General features: G+C 52.3%; 1 protein-coding gene across 2 annotated transcripts in view; it reads right to left on the bottom strand.

Annotated features, from left to right (window-relative positions):
- Positions 1–12,269: 12,269 nt before the first annotated feature.
- The window catches only part of PNKD (PNKD metallo-beta-lactamase domain containing), a 90,572-nt gene continuing 86,935 nt past the window's right edge, over positions 12,270–15,906 (bottom strand). For both annotated transcript variants that reach the window (XM_056111625.1, XM_056111626.1), the window contains 2 exons: positions 14,213–14,328; positions 12,270–14,103 (listed from right to left, as the gene is read on the bottom strand). In XM_056111625.1, coding sequence (XP_055967600.1) covers positions 13,936–14,103; positions 14,213–14,328 — 284 coding nt within the window. In that variant the 3' untranslated portion in view covers positions 12,270–13,935. The remainder of the gene's footprint in view (positions 14,104–14,212; positions 14,329–15,906) is intronic.

The raw sequence follows: 15,906 nt of genomic DNA, 5'->3' as shown, positions 1-15,906 counted from the left end.
GTCTCCATGGCAACAGGGAGCAAGCTTCCTTCTCTTAAAGGGCCATGGGCACACTTCACCTGTCATCCAGACCTCAGGGGTCTGGGCAGGGAATTAGACCCACCCCTGAGGTTATTATTTAATATTTGCTATTAATTAGACCCAACCCTGAGCATTGGCCAGAGAGGGCAGAGGGGTCATTAGTATGTCCTTGGAAGAGGTGACCCTGGGCCAGACTGGGGTGGGGGCGGGCATTTGGGGACCCCTGGTAGGTACCTACAAGTTGGGATTCTCCCGGTTCAACAGCAGTGGTGAGAGCCCTCTAGCACACGCTTGCTGGAGTGGAGGGGGGGGAAGCGGGGGTGTCTCACTGTTACCTCCTAACCCCAGGAGCTGGGGCTGGCTTCTCTTTCTGGTGGAGGAGAATGCCCCAGGCTTCAACCTTTGCACTGTGTCTAGGCCCCTTGCTCGGTTTCCTTAGGCGCCACTTGTGAACGGGAGAGCACAGAGCATGGGATTCTTGTTTTGACCACATCCAGGGGTGCTCAGGGCTCACCCTTGGCTTTGCATTCATGAATTACTCTTAGCGGGTCTTGGGGGATTCTATGGGGTGCTGGGGGTAGAATCCCTTTGGCTTCTTGCAAAGCAAACACCTTACCCGCTGTCTTATATATAGCTCATGCCAAAAAGAACATAAAATTCCTTTTATTTCATGTAATTTTTTTTCAAGTTTTATTAAAATGCAATGGGCAAACAAAGCAGTTCATTGCTTCCGTTAATTAATTTAAGCCTCCCCAGTGGTGCTGGGGTGCTCAGGGGCCCCCAGGACGACATTGGGATTGCTAGGGCCACGTGAGGCTGGGGAACTGTCCACCTATGAGGCACAGGAAGTCCGTGCGGATGCCCTGAGCCTTTAAGCTATCTCCTGGGGCCCCTTAATCGGTTTCAGAAGAAAATCGAGAGGCTGCAGAGCTAGTACAGGGATTAAGGCACTTGCCTTGAGTCTTTCATCCCCAGCACCAAATATGGTCTCCTGAACATCTCCAGGTGTGAGTCTAAATAGCCCCCAAATAGTCTAAAGGAAATAGAGGCCAGAACTGTTGCTTAGTGGTAGAGCACATGCTTTGCATATATGTGACCCTTAGGCCACAAATAAACAAACAGGTCGAAAGGAAATGGTTCTGGGACTGGAGAGACAGGTCCGGAGTAAGGTGCTGGCCCTATGTGCAGACTTGGCTTTGGTCCTCAGCACCCCAAAGGTCTCCTTCGAGCCCGCGGGAGTGATCCTTAGCCCAGAGCCAGGAGTGAGTCCTAAGCACGGCCTGGTGTGGCTTCAAAACAAAGACAAAATTATAAAAGAAAAAAAAAAGATTCTACGGAATGAATGAATGCAGCTGAAGCCTCCTAAAGTTGTTTTTTAAGTTTTGGGTCACACTGGGGGTGGGGGTGGGGGTGGGTGCTCAGTGGTTATTCCTGGTTGACACTCAGGACTGGCTCCTGGCGGTGTCAGGGGGCCATTCTGTGAAGGATTGAACCTGGGCCACCCACATCAATTCCCCTTCTCTGCCCTTGGAACTCTTCCTCCAGCCCCAGAACTTTTAGTTTAGAAAAGAGAATAAACCCAATTGATTTTTGCCAAAACTCTTTAGAATAGTTTAAAAACATTTTAAAACTAAAATGATAACTTTTTACTTTTTAAATCATTTATTTTGTCCTTCCCTTGGGGACCTCAGAGAGAGGGGTGTTCAGGGTCACCTCGGTACCTGGGAGACTCTGGGGTTCGAGCTTGTGGCTCAGCTTGCCTTTGGACCTTCTCTAAGCTGCTCAACTGAGCTGACTTCTGGCTCCCTAAAAGTTGTTATTAACATTGAATTAAAACGATAGAGCTTTAGAGATAAGCTTAAGTGACTATTTTAATGCCAGGGCTAGAACCAAAGCCCTTAGATCTATGAGGCATATACTCTACCATTGAACCAAATCCCTGGTCCTTGCCAGTTTTTGAAACGTTCGTATGGCTTGCATATTAGTTTTTTTTTAGTCATTTCATACCTCCTGTAATTTTCTTCTTTCTTTTTTCTTTCTCTCTTTTTCTTCCTTTCTTTTCTCCCTCTGTCCTTCCTTCATTCCTTCTTCCTTCCTTCTTTCTTTCTTTTCTTTCTTCCTCTTTTCTTTTCTTCCTATTCTCTCTCTGTCTTTCTCTCCTCCTTCCTTCCTTCCTTCCTTCCTTCCTTCCTTCCTTCCTTCCTCCTTTCTTTCTTCTTCCTTCCTTCCTTCCTTCCTTTCTTTCTTTCTTTCTTTCTTTCCTTCCTTCTTTCTTTCTCTCTCTTTCTTTCCTTCTTTCTTTCTCTCTCTCTCTCTCTCTTTCTTTCCTCTTTCTCTCTCTCTCTCTCTTTCCTCTCTCTTTCTGCCACACCAGGCAATGCTCAGGGGTTATTCCTGGCTCTGCACTCAGGAATTACTTCTGGTGTTGGTTGCTCAGGGGACCATATGGGATGCCAGGGATGGAAGAGGGTTGAAACATGTAAGGTCAGCACTCTAACTGCTGTATTCTCTCTCCAGCCCCTGTAATCTTATTTATTTAAGTTTTGGGACCACCCCTAGTGGTGTTCAGGGAATCATAAGGGGTTCCAGGAATAGAACCCAAGTCGGTCATGTCCAAGGCAAACAACCTACCCACGTCCCCCAGCCCTATAGCTTTTAAAAGCCAGTGTGGGTTCTGAGTCAGCCTTTTCTCCACACGTGAGCTGCTGTTAGTGGATTAGGCAAGCTCACACGTGCTCTGGAAAGGAAGTACTTGGCTAGTTCCTCAAACAGTTAATTTCGGACTTACAAAATGACTTAGCAATTGCACTCTGTAGACACAAGAGAACTGAAAATATCTGTCTGCACACACTTGTCCACAGATGTTATAGCACCATAATCTCCCAAAGTGGAAACAACTCAACTGCCATCAACAGATTAAAAACAAACAGAAAAAAAAAAATCACCCAGAAGATCTGGGCCAGGGAGATAGCTCAAGGGCCTGAGCGATGCTTTGAAAGCAGAGACCTGGGTCTGACCAGCGGGAGTGACCCCCAAGCACCAAGATGGGAGTAGGTTCTAGTAACCCCCAGGTATAACCCCCAAACAAAGACAATCACAATTCAAATAAGCAAACAAAGTGGGGCTTGGAATAGCTCAGGGTAGAGGGCCTGCCTTGCTGGCTTGTGGCTGCAACTTCCCCTGACCACCCACATTTCGAGTTTCATCCCTGCAGCCCCATACTTGGAAACCACAATTTCCCTGCTCCCACAATTTCCGGTCCACAGAAACCAAGCTTGTGCGCGACTGTTTGTAAGCATACAGCTAGGTTTGGGACCCCAGTGAGCGATCTGCAAAGCGTACACACTCCTCCCCTTCATTCCTGCAGCAGCAACAAAGGGAAGGGGGTGGTGAAGATTAAAAAATAATAATAATAAAAACAGGGGCCAGAGCAATAGTACAGCAGGTCGGGTGTTTGCCTTGCACACAGCTGACCCAGGTTCAATCCCCAGCATCCCTTATGGTTCCCTGATCACCGCCAGGAGTGATTCCTGAGTACAGAGGCAGAAGGAACCCCTGAGCTCCGCTGGAGGTGGTGCAAAAACCAAAAACTAACTAAAGGTAAAGGTAAAGGTAAAGGTAAAGGCCCTCCCGTTGATCGTCGATTTGCTCGAGCAGGCCCAGTAACGTCTCCACTGGAGACTTTGTTGTTACTGTGTTTGGCATATCGAATACATCACGGGTGGCTTGCCAGGCTCTGCCGTGTGGGCGAGATACTCTCAGTAGCTTGCCGGGCTCTCCGAGAGGGGCGGAGGAATCGAACTCGGGTCGGCCATGTTGGCCGCTTGTAAGGCGAACGCCCTACCCGCTGTGCTATTGCTCCAGTCCCCTAACTAACTAAATAAATAAATAAAAACAGGGCCAGTTCATGCTGGTGGGAAGGTATAATGGTAGTGGGATTGGTATTGAAATAGTGGTTGTAATAAATTATTGTGAACAACTTTATTTATCATGATCACGATCGTCCTGTTGTTCGTTAATTGCCTGGAGCAGACACCAGTAACGTCTCCTTCATCCTAGCCCTAAGATTTTAAAAAGTGCCATATTCAAGGCTCTTTCAGGGTTAGGAGAATGAGACCCATCATTGTTACTGGTATTTGGCATATTGGGTACGCCACGGGGAGTTGGCCAGACTCTGCCGTGTGGGCAGGTTACATTTGGTAGCCTGCCAGGTTGTCCAAAGAATGAGATAAAAAGATGGCAGAGTCTCCTGCCCCCGCGCCTGGCTGTCCTTGCCGGGACCCCTTGGAGGGGGGTGGGTTGAGTTTCCCTCCCCGCACCGAGCAGAGCTCCGGCAGCTGAAGACCTCCAGAACCAGACACAACCATGCTGAGACCACTCTCCACATGCATGAAGGTACCGGCAGAGGAACAAAGGCATGCGGGTCCTGCAATTTTATTTAAAAATAAAAAATAAAAAACAGGGCCAGAGATTGTATAGCCAGTAGGGCAGCACCTGCCTGGCACAGTGCTGAGCTGGGTTTGATTCCCAGCACCACCTGTGATGTGATGCCCTGCACCAGCAGTGATCCCTGAGTTCAGAGTTCAGGTAAGCCCTGAGAACCACTGGGGGGCCCAAATACCTCCATCCCCCACCAAAGATAACAAAACAACTGGAGGTTGAGGGCCAGGGAGATGGTTCAATGACCGAAGCAAATACAGGAACCTGGGTTTGATCCCAGCTGGGAAGGAGCAGCCCCTGGAGCACAGAGTGGAGAGCAGCCCCTCCTAAATAAGCTATTTGGGGCTTGCCTTGCACGCAGGTAAACCTGGTTCAATCCCTGACACCATCTAGGGTCCCCCCATCTCACCAGGCATGATCCCTGAGCACAGAACAGGAGTAAGCCCTGAGCACTGTCAGGAGTAATTCCTGAGTGCAGAGCCAGGAGTAGGCCCTGAGCATCACAGGGTGTGGCTCAAAAACCAAACCCAAACAAAAACAAAACAAAAGAGGTCCCTGTTGAGGGAGAGGGGAAAAAGCCAACTATTTTTAGCCAGGGCTGGCGTTTCCTGAGACTTTCCACTCCCTTCCGAGTTTGGGGTCTAAGTTTAGCCTTTGGTGGAGGTTTGGCCCCAAGGCAGCAAGAGAGAAGTGAAATGTCCCAGGGTGGAAAAATCTTGTTCAGTTCTCGGAAAATCTTGATAAGTACTTTGTATCACTGGTTTTTCTACTGCAGAACTGCCCAAGCCCTATCCTATAAGTAATTGTAGATGATCAGATCATAACTGTTTTTTTTCCTTCTTGTTGTTGTTGTTGTTTTTTGCTTTTTGGGTCACATCCAGCGATGCACAGGGGTTACTCCTGCCTCTGCATTCAGGAATTACTTCTGGCCATGCTCAGGAGACAATATGGGATGCTGGGAATCAAACCCGGGTCGGCTGCGTGCAAGGCAAATGCCCTACCCGCTGTGCTATGGCTCCAGCCCCGGATTGTAACTTTTTATTGTTTCTTTTTTCCCGTAAATTTTAAGTTGGCGGCCTGAGCGATAGCACAGAAGGTAGGGCGTTTGCCCTGCACGCGGCCAACCTGGGTTCGATTCCCAGCATCCCATATAATCTCCTGAGCACTGCCAGGAGTAATTCCTGAGTGCAGAGCCCGGAGGAACCCCTGAGCATCGCCGGGTGTGACCCAAAAAGAAAAAAAAATTCAAGTTGGAAAGTTATTTAAACACACACACACACACAATAAAAATGTGTTCTACATGTAAAATGGAGGGTCCTGGATATAATTGAGCAAGAGAGTGCTTGCCTTGCATGTGTGAAGCTCTGGGTTCGATCCCTGACTGCCCTTTTCCCCAAGAGTCCTGTGTCTAAATGCAGAGGGAACTGTCCAGCTCAGCAGGAGAAAAGTACCAAGTCCCAGCACGTGCTTGCATAAGGGACCCTAAGAACATGCTGAGTCAAGATGAGTCACAGAGACCCACATGCGGTATGATTCTGCTTTTCGAAAAGTCCAGAATAGACCAACTAGAGACAGAAAGTGGAGCAGAGGGTGCCCAGCAAGGGTGGAGGGGGCATGAAGGGGTGACACCAGGGTGCACAGAGTTGCCTTGGGGGATGCTGGAAATGTTCTAGAAATAGCTTATGCTGAAACTGGCACACTTGCAGACACTGAGAGCCACTGACTTGTAGATGTGGAAGGGGAGATTACACTGGAAGTGTGTTACATGCACTACAGAGCAATAAAATGGTTAGTTTTAAAAATAGAGAATTTATGGGCTGGAGCAATAGCACAGCGGGTAGGGCGTTTGCCTTGCACGCGGCCCACCCGGGTTCGATTCCCAGCATCCCATATGGTCCCCTGAGCACCGCCAAGGGTAACTCCTGAGTGTAGAGTCAAGAGTAACCCCTGTGCATCACTAGGTGTGACTCAAAAAAGAAAAAAAACAGAGAGAATTTATGGACTGGAGTGATAGTATAGTGGCTAGGGCATTTACCTTGCACGCAGTCAACCCAGGTTCGATCCCCAGCATCTCATTATGGTCCCCCGAGCTTACTAGGAGCAATTTCTGAGTACAGAGCCAGGAGAAAACCAAAAAAAAAAAAAAAAAAAAAAGAAGAAAAGAAAAAAAATTTAAATCATATATTTGGTTATTTACTTTTCTTGGTTTTGGGGGTCAACCTGGTGGTGCCCACAGCTTATTCCTTCCTGGTCCTGCACTCAGGGATCACTCCTGGCAGTGCTCAGGGAACTATATCAGGTGCTGGGGATCAATCTAGAATCAGCCACAGGCAAGGCAAGCACCTTATTTGCTGTACTATCTCCCTGACCCTAGTTTTGCTTTTTCCTTTATCATTATTTTTTAAACTTTTCTTTTCCTTTTGATTTTTTTGGCCACACCTGGCTGTGCTCAGGGCTTGCTCCTGGCTCTGTGCTCAGGGATTACTTTTGTCAAATCTCTGGGGGAACATTTGGGGTGTCAGGGATCTAACCCAGGTCAGTTATGTTTAAGGCAAGTGCCTTACCCTCTGTACTATTGCTACAGCCCTAGGTTTATTTTTTTTTCCGGGGGGGGAGAGGGAGTAGGTGGGAAGAGGGTTGGTCCACACCTGGTGATGCTCAGTGGTTACTCTTGGCTCTGCACTCAGGGATCACTCCTGGTGGGCTTGGAGGACCATATAGGGTGCTAGAGATCGAACCCAGGTCTACTGCTGGCACTGTCACTGTCCTCCCGCTGTTCATCGATTTTCTTGAGCAGGCCCAGTAACGTCTCCAGTGTGAGACTTTGTTGTTACTGTGTTTGGCATATGGAATACGTCACGGGTACCTTGCCAGGCTTTGCCGTGCGGGCGAGATACTCTCAGTAGCTTACCGGGCTCTCCGAGAGGGGTGGAGGAATCGAACTCGGTTCGGCCATGTTGGCTGCGTGCAAGGCAAACGCCCTACCTGCTACCCACTGTGCTATCGCTCCAGCCCCAGGTCTACTGCATGCAAAACAAATGCCCTACCCACTGCATTATTGTTCTGGTCCCAAGGTTTGCTTTTTCTTTTCTTTTTTTTTGGGGGGGGGTCACACCTGGCGATGCACAGGGGTCAGTTCTGGCTCTGCACTCAGGAATTACCCCTGGCAGTGCTCCGGGACCATAAGGGATGCTGGGAACTGAACCCAGATTGACCACGTGCAAGGCAAATGCTCTACCTGCTGTGCTATCGCTCCAGCCCCCAAGGTTTGCTTTTTTAAGAAAAGATTTGATTAAGGGGCTGGAGAGATAGTACAGAGGGTAAGGCACTAGCTTTGCACACAGTTAAGTTGACTAGGGTTCAATTTCCGGCACCCCGTAAAGGTCCTCTGAGCACTGCCAGGAGTACCCCTTAGCACTCTAGGTCTGGCCCATCACCCCTTCCCACAAACCTATCCCTTTCCCATATGAATTACAGAGTTTAGCTCTGGGTGGGGCAGCCACACCTGGCAGTGCCGGGTGGGGGCCATGTGGTGCTGGGGGTCAAACCGGGGGCTTCCAAGACTGGAGCGATAGCACAGCAGGTAGGGAGTTTGCCTTGCACGCAGCCAACCTGGGTTCAGCATCCCATATGGTCCCCGGAGTACCTCCAGGGGTAATTACTGAGTGCAGAGCCAGGAGTAATCCCTGTGCATCACCGGGTGTGACCCAAAAAGCAAAAAAACAAACAAACAAAAAAAAAGGGGGGGGTGCTTCCGCACGGTCTCATCCTTTGCAGTCTCCTCAGCCCAAGCCTAACAGCATCATTTTAATGATCAGGGCAATCTGGATGCGTTTTAAAGGGACACACAGCTCCTCTGCCTGTTGTCCCTGCCACCTGCTGCTCTGGGGGATGTGACCAGAAGGAAGATTTGCTGGGGAATCTTTGAAACCGCCCCCCCCCAGCTCTGCCCTTCTCCTTGCTCACAATGGAAACCCTCCTGCCTGTCCTCATGACTGGTTCCCACTGTCTCAAAGGGCACATGTTTTGTTTCGCTTTTTTTTTTTCTTCAGCTGCAAGGGGAGAAGCAATTTGCCAAGTGGCTCACAGATGGACACCAGGTTATCATCCCTGCCAGTGGGCATGAAGGGCCAGCAGGAGGGGCTGACCAGCTCGCTGTGTGCCAGTGGGCAACTTGGCCCCTCTGAACCCATGAGAGGAACAATCTGTCCCCCCAGCTGCTGGGGTTGGCAGCTGCCAAGCCACTACCGGTCACTCAGTCACACTGAGAGGCCAGGAGTTAGGGCATGTGGTTTTGCGGGAAAGTCCCTCCTTGTATGCATGGGACCTGGGGTCACTTCCTCACACTAAAACACAATTGAAAAAAAGAGGGTCCGGAGAGAGCACACCAGGTGAGACCTTGCTTTGCATGCAGCCGACCCGGGTTCAGTTCCCAGCACCCCATAGGGTCCCCCACGACCGTGGGGAGTAATTCCTGAGTGCAGAGCCAGGAGTAACCCCTGAGCATCGCTGGATGTGGTCCAAAAAAACAAAACCGAAAGGAGAGACCAGATGTGAATGTATAAATAAATAGTCCTTACAGCAATCTGCTATCTGCCTGTGTGCTAGGATCATCCCTGAGGGACAGAGGAGAAACCGATGTCACTTGCCTTGTGCTCAGTCACATGGATCTAATGACCTTGGCGAGTCAGGGCCCATTTATTTTTTTCCTTCCAACTTCACTTTTTTTTTTTTTATTTTCGTGATGATTTGTTCCAGGAATTCGACATTCCAACCCCAATCCCATCACCACTGTCACCTTCCCTCCACCATTGTCCCCGTTTTCCCAGCCACCCCTCACGCCTGCCCCCATAGCAGGCCCACCATAATTTCTTTTACATTGCCTGTTACCAGGAAATGGCTAATGGAATGATTAAGAAAATATTTTTATTGTAGCACAGCGGGTAGGGCGTTTGCCTTGTACGCGGTCGACCCGGGTTCAATTCCCAGCATCCCATATGGTCCCCTGAGCACCACCAGGAGTAACTCCTGAGTGCAGAGCCAGGAGTAACTCCTGTGCATCGCCAGGTGTGACCCAAAAAGAAAAAAAAATTCCTATCGAAGAAAATTTGTGAAAATTGTTGTATCTCACCCTGGGGACCTTTCAGTTCTTGTATGAGGGTTTACTAAGCTGTTGTAGCAAGTTAAGCCTTCTGGGTGAATGCTTTTTGTTGTTGAGATCGGCTGGCTTGTGCATTATGCTCCCCTCACGTGTGGAGTGCTCCTACAGGGATGTCAGTGCTGTAGAGTTTGGAGGTGGTGCGTGGTGGCAAACGCATCCGGCTAGCACCAGCTTCCTAAGAGCAGCAGGGGCTGGAGAGAGCTCACGGCCTGGTGCACAGCCTCGCATGGTGCCTTAAGCCATGTACTAACTCTTGGCCCAGGAGAATTTTTTGGGGGGGGGTGGGAGGGGCCACACCAAGCTCAGGTCAGGGCTTATTCTGGACTCAGTGTTCAGGGCTCTCTCCCGAAGGTGCCTGGGAGACTCTGTCCATATTTGGGATCATCCCAGGGTCGGTCGCGTGCAAGGCCAGCGCCTCACCCCTGTCCTGGCCTTCCAGCCCTGCAAAGTTTTAGTGGTGGTGCTCACTGGGGGTTGGGGGTACTTGCCCACTCGGCCTTGGTGCTCCCCGGGGTCTGTACTTTTCTAGGTGCTTGCACGGTGCTCACTGGGGCTTGCTCTCTTCTCTGAGACTCAGCGATGGTTGTGGTGCTTGCCGGGGGGTGGCGAGCACTGCAGAGCCCACACACGTGCTCGCTCTCCCTGGCCTTGGCACTCAACGTCTTTTTTTATTGTGTTCATGAGGAGTCACACTCTTCTTTCTGCTGCTCTCACATACCATATGCGGCTCGGCACATTTGGGACCCCAAGGACCTTGTGACCACATGCTTGAAAGGCAGACACTCTAACCCCTGCATGAGTGCTCTGGGCACTGGCTGCTGTTTTTTTTTTTTTCGTTGTTTTTCTGGGTGAATTTTGTCTTTATTAGGCATACAGGGGGTAGAACACTTGCTTTGCATGCACCTGATCTGGATTTGATCCCTAGTATCCCATGTGGTCCTCTGAGCACTGCCAGGAGTGATTCTTGAGCACAAAGCCAGGAGTAATCGTTGGTATTGCTGGGTGAAGCCCCCGAATAAAACAAAACAAGGTCCAGAGAGAGTACAGCGGACAAGATACTTATCTTGCACGTGGCTGACCCAGGTTCAAACCCAGACATCTCATATGGCCTCCTGAGCACTGCTGAGAGAGATTCCAGAGTGCAGAGCCAGGAGCAACCATGGGTATGGTTCCCCTCCCCCCCAAACAAAATAAAAACAAAACAAAAAGGGCTGGAGAGGTAATACAATAGGTAGGGTGCTTGCCATGCATATTCCCGACCTAGGTTCAATCCCCAGCACTCCATACGGTACCCCAAGCGGGACGCATTCCTCCTGAATGCAGTCAAGAGTAACCCCTGAGCACTGCTGGGGGTGACCCAAAAACTAAAAGAGAGGGATAGAGAGAGAGAGAGGGAGGGAGGGAGAGTAAGAGGGAGGGAAAGAGAGGGACCCCTGCAGTTACTTGCTTCCACAGTCCAAAATCGCTGCCATAACCCCCGTCTGACTCCACCATTTCAGGACGGACCTCACCAAAACACAATCTCCTGAAAATTCTGCTATGCAGGTTTTGTGACTGAAATCTCCAGGCTTTCTCAGGGTCAGGATGGGCTACCTCCCCCCACCTCCCTGTACTTCTGGAAGCCTCTGCAGTCACATCCACATCCCAAAGCTGCCACCCAGTTAAAAAACTACTCCAGCCTTACTATCCCGATAAAAATACTGAATGCCCTGAACAAGCACCATGACCTTTTAGCACCTGTATTGCAAGCCATAGTGTACAAAAGGAAAAGGAGAGAGAATAAGGAATATGCCTACCATAGAGGGTAGCTGGGGGTGGAGTGTGGGGTGTTGGGGATGGTGGGAGGGAAACAGGGGACAGTGGTGCTGGGAAATGTACACTGGTGGAGGGAGGGGTGCTGGATCATTGTATGACTGAAACCCAATTTTGAACAGCTTTGTAATGGGCTATCTCGTGGTGATTCGATGAAAAAAAATTAAAAACAAAGTAATGTGGAGTTCATGCCTGATTCAACCAGCTTATCAGTGACTGAATAAATAGCAGCACTCCTACATTTGAGAGGGCTGGAGTGATAGCACAGCAGGTAGGGCGCTTGCCTTGCAAGCGGCCGACCCAGGCCGATCCCAGTTCAATTCCTCCTACCCACTCAGAAAGCCCAGCAAGCCACTGAGCGTATTCACGCCCACACGTCAAAGGCCTGGCTAGCTACCCGTGATGTATTCAATATGCCAAAAAGGGTAAAAAGAAGTCTCACAATAGAGAGGTTACTGGTGCTCAGTTGAGCAAATTGATAAACAATGGGAGGACAGTGCTACAGTGCTACATTACAGAGAGAGAGAGAGAGAGAGAGAGAGAGAGAGAGAGAGAGAGCACCATGCCCAGGCCTATGCTAGTGCTACTGAAGTGTAATTCACTACTGGGCTGGAATCAGATCCAACTGTCCAAGGTCCCTGAGCACCTTAAGCTCTGAGAAACATGGAAGGAAGCAGGCAGAGACCCCAGGACAAATGTGCACGGGCCCCAGGAGGGCAGGAGGTTGTCTTGGTGCTGTTGCTGGCAGAGAACAGAAACGCCATGCCCAGGGACCTGAAATCCAGACAGGGAGGCGGAACCAGTGAGAAAACACAGGCCCACTGAGCACCCAAGCTTCGGTGAAATCATTCATTCATTTATTGAACATTTATTGAGCGCCTACTGTGTTCCAGGCACCGTGCTAGGCGCGGAAATACAGAGATGCATAAGATACAGTCCATGCCCTGTAGGGTTCACAGTCTAGAAGGGGAAGAGACGGACAAACGTGTAAACAGTAAAATACAGTGTGAAGGGGGGGTCACGGGAGAAGAAGCATTTACAAAGAGCGGAGGTAGCCTGGTGGGGGAGGGGCATGAGGGCCGTCTTCCTGGAGGAAGGGGCCTTGGAGAGGGGGGTGTCGAGAGATGAAATGGGGTTTTGCCAGGCAGACCGGGCGGGAGGGGCAGGGAAAGGCATTCCAGTCTGGAGGGAGCGGGAGCGAAGGCACAGAGGCAGGATGGCAGGTCTGGGGAAGGCTGGGATCTAACTAGTCTGACGGTATTGCTAGAGTTGGTGCCAGAGGCTGTGCTCAAGAAGGGTGGGGGGAGGCAGAGGCAGGAGAGGAAGATGAGGGTGGGCAGGCCAGGGATCATCTTGGAGCCTCGCCAGAGGTGATCAGAGCTTTGTGGGATGGTGGGGGTCCAGGGAGAGGGAGAGAGAGAGAGAGAGAGAGAGAGAAAGAGAGAGAGAGAGAGCTCCTGGTTGGCCCCAGGTAATGATGGACGGGGTCCAAAGGGTTCCTTTTTGATGGAAGGCTCTGGAACCTTCTAGAACCCTCTGGAACCCTCTGGAACCCTCCAGAACCTGGGGCATCTGGGGGAGAAAATGAGCTGAAAGGAGGGCTGAGCCTGGTATCCTGGGAATCTTCCACTCACTTAAGGACCCAGGACGACCGCCACCTTCCCCAAGCTTCCCTGGCTTGGACGGGACCAAGGACTGGGTGAGGGCCGTGTGGGAAACGTTCTTGGCAAACTGCTAAGGGCCAGATGAACAGTCTTTACTTAAGTGAGAGGGGCAAGGGGCTGAGGCAGGAGCAGGCGTTAGCAGCGCCAAGACCGAGGGGCAAAGGAGGAGGCAGCGGGCTGAGGCCGGCGGTGGCACTCTCTCCCCTGGGAGGGGATGGGCCTTCTGGGCCCAGGGCAGGGGCAGAGGCCACGGGCAGGCCTGGGCCCGCTGTGAGGGGCTGCGTGGGACCCGTGGCATGGAGGGGCTTCCTGGCTTCCAGGGTCTCCTCACGATGAGGTCTGGGTTTCCTCGGGAGCAAGACCCCCTACCCCATCTTCGGGGCTGTAAGGCAGCCACCGAGCCAGCAGACTTGGGCTTTCTCAGATGCCCCTGTCCAACAGGGTCTCCCCAAGGAGGACCCCCCCTCTGACCAATGCACATTCCGGGTCACTCTGGGGGGTGGGGGGGGCTGCATTTCTTTTCCTACCCTGGAGGGGAGAAGCAGGTGGAGAGGGACCTTCTGGCTGTCCCCAAGGCTCCAGCGCCTGGGTCCTCTCGGCCGGGATGGGGAAGGGAGGTGGTGGTGGTGCTGCTGGTGGGGGGTGGAGTGTCGCTTTCTGTTGGGGGGGGGTCCCGAGGACCCAGGCTAACAGGTCCCCATCACCTTGGACCCTCTCAGCCCCTGCGCAGTGTCGGGAAGGGTCACCCGTGGAGGTGGCGGTGGGCGCAATGAGAGAGATGAGGGGTGTGGGTGGGGGCGGGGGAGGGGCGGTGGGCGCGCTGGGCGCAGGGGGGCGTCACTTGCTCTTGTGCAGGTCCTTCAGCCGGCGCAGCTTCTCCAGGAGCTCGGCCCGAGAGTAGCCATCGTCCCCGGGGCCGCCGGGGCCCAACGCCTCCTGCAGCACCAGGCAGTGCGTCCGCAGGAACGGGTTGTAGGAGCGCTCCTCGCCCAGCGTGGACGGGCACTGAGGGTGGACGAGACGGGGGCCGGACTTGGTGGGGGCGTCCTCCCCCGCCACTGGAAGCCCGGGGACACCCACCCCGCTTCCCACAGGGCCCCCTCCCCACACGCACCGTGCTCCTGCGCTCCATCCGCTGCCGCTGCACCCACTGCATCTTCCGCTCCCGGGCCAGATTCTCGGGCTCCACCACGCCCGCAAAGCCCAGGTTCTCCTCTGCGTACTCGTGACCTAAGGGCAGGGGGAAAGGGGCGGGGCGGTCGGAACCTCCCCACTCCCACACCCACACACCCACACACACACACACCATCCTCCTTCCAGGGCTCTGGGGGGGTCCTGACCACCAGGGAGAAGGGCAGAGCTTCCCAAACGCCCCCGCTCCAGCTCAGAGCTGCTTCTGGAAACTGGGCACCCAGAGGGAGGAGGCACTCGGAGTGATCCAGGGGTGCTGGTGGATGGGCGTGGCGTGGGCGGGCTCTACCTAGCACCTGTGGCCACTGGCGAGCTCACCTGGCAAGTAGAGAAGCAATGACCACCTGAACACAGAGCCTGCTAAGAGCACAGTAAAGTACCGCACCCCTTGTGGACGGGTGTGTCGGTGGATGTGTGCACGTGTGGGTGGATCTGTGCGTGGGTGTGCATACCGGCCTGTGTGTGGTGTGTGTCTGTGTTTGCACCGGCACCATCCATGCCCCGGGTTGGAAGAGGTCAGAGCCCTGAGCTGACGGCTACACTGCATGGACAGGGGCTGTGTGGGCGACCCACCCAGGCCGTGCATGCAGCATCCTGCCCGGGGGTCTGACTAAGAAAGGGCCAGCGTCCCTCGGGTGCGGGCTGATCAGGACTGCAAGTGAGACGTACAGTAGAGAAGGAGCCCGCATACAGCCTCAGACAACATCATCTGCTGCCTGTCACTGTCCTAGGAGGCCCAGAAGGGTCCACGCTCTGAGCAGCTGGTAGTGTCAGAATGAGGGTTTTCTCCCGGTAGCTTCCCTCCCACCCCCCAAAGCAGGCAGGCCAGGCTCCCTTGGGAGGCAGGGAGGGTGGTCCCAGTCTGAGCCATCCTCAACAGCCCCTTCCTGCTCAGGGTTGGCCCCACCTCACCCTCTGAGTCCCCAGAATTGATTTTGTTCACCTGCAGCTTCGAGTTAGAAGTAAGCAGGCTGAAAATTGAATGAATGAATGAATGAATGAATGAATGAATACGAATGTCGGTCCAACATTAGAAGTGTTTCTGGGGGCAGCAGCAATAGTACTGTGGGGAGGGCATTTGCTTTGCACTCGGCCAAGGAGGGTTCGATCTCCGGCATCCCATATGGTCCCCCGAGCACCACCAGGAGTGATTCCTGAGTGCAGAGCCAGGAGTAAGTCCTGTGCCTCGCTGGGTGTGGCCCAAAAAAGAAAGAAAAAGAAAAAAGAAAAAAAAGAAGTGTTTCTAGCTGTTGATCTAGATGTCTGGCGATGCGTTTGTGACCAGCAATATGCCAAGTGTGCTTTGTTCCTGTTTGGGTCAGCCTGTGATCCAATGCGTCTTGTGAGACGTGGCTCCGGTTTAAAGCTGCTGTGTGGGGCTGGAGAGATAGCACAGCGGGTAGGGCGTTTGCCTTGCACGCAGCCGACCCGGGTTCGATTTCCAGCATCCCATATGGTCCCCTGAGCACCGCCAGGAGTAACTCCTGAGTGCAGAGCCAGGAGTAACCCCTGTGCATCGCCGGGTATGACCCAAAAAGCAAAAAATAAAAATAAATAAAAATTAAAAAAAATAATGCTGCTGTGCTCCTTAGGTATCACGGCATTAAGTGAGGGCTT

This window comes from Sorex fumeus, unplaced genomic scaffold (assembly GCF_029834395.1).
Source record: "Sorex fumeus unplaced genomic scaffold, SorFum_2.1 ptg000014l, whole genome shotgun sequence".
Lineage (NCBI taxonomy): Eukaryota > Metazoa > Chordata > Mammalia > Eulipotyphla > Soricidae > Sorex > Sorex fumeus.
This window is presented reverse-complemented; position numbering and strand designations above follow the sequence as displayed.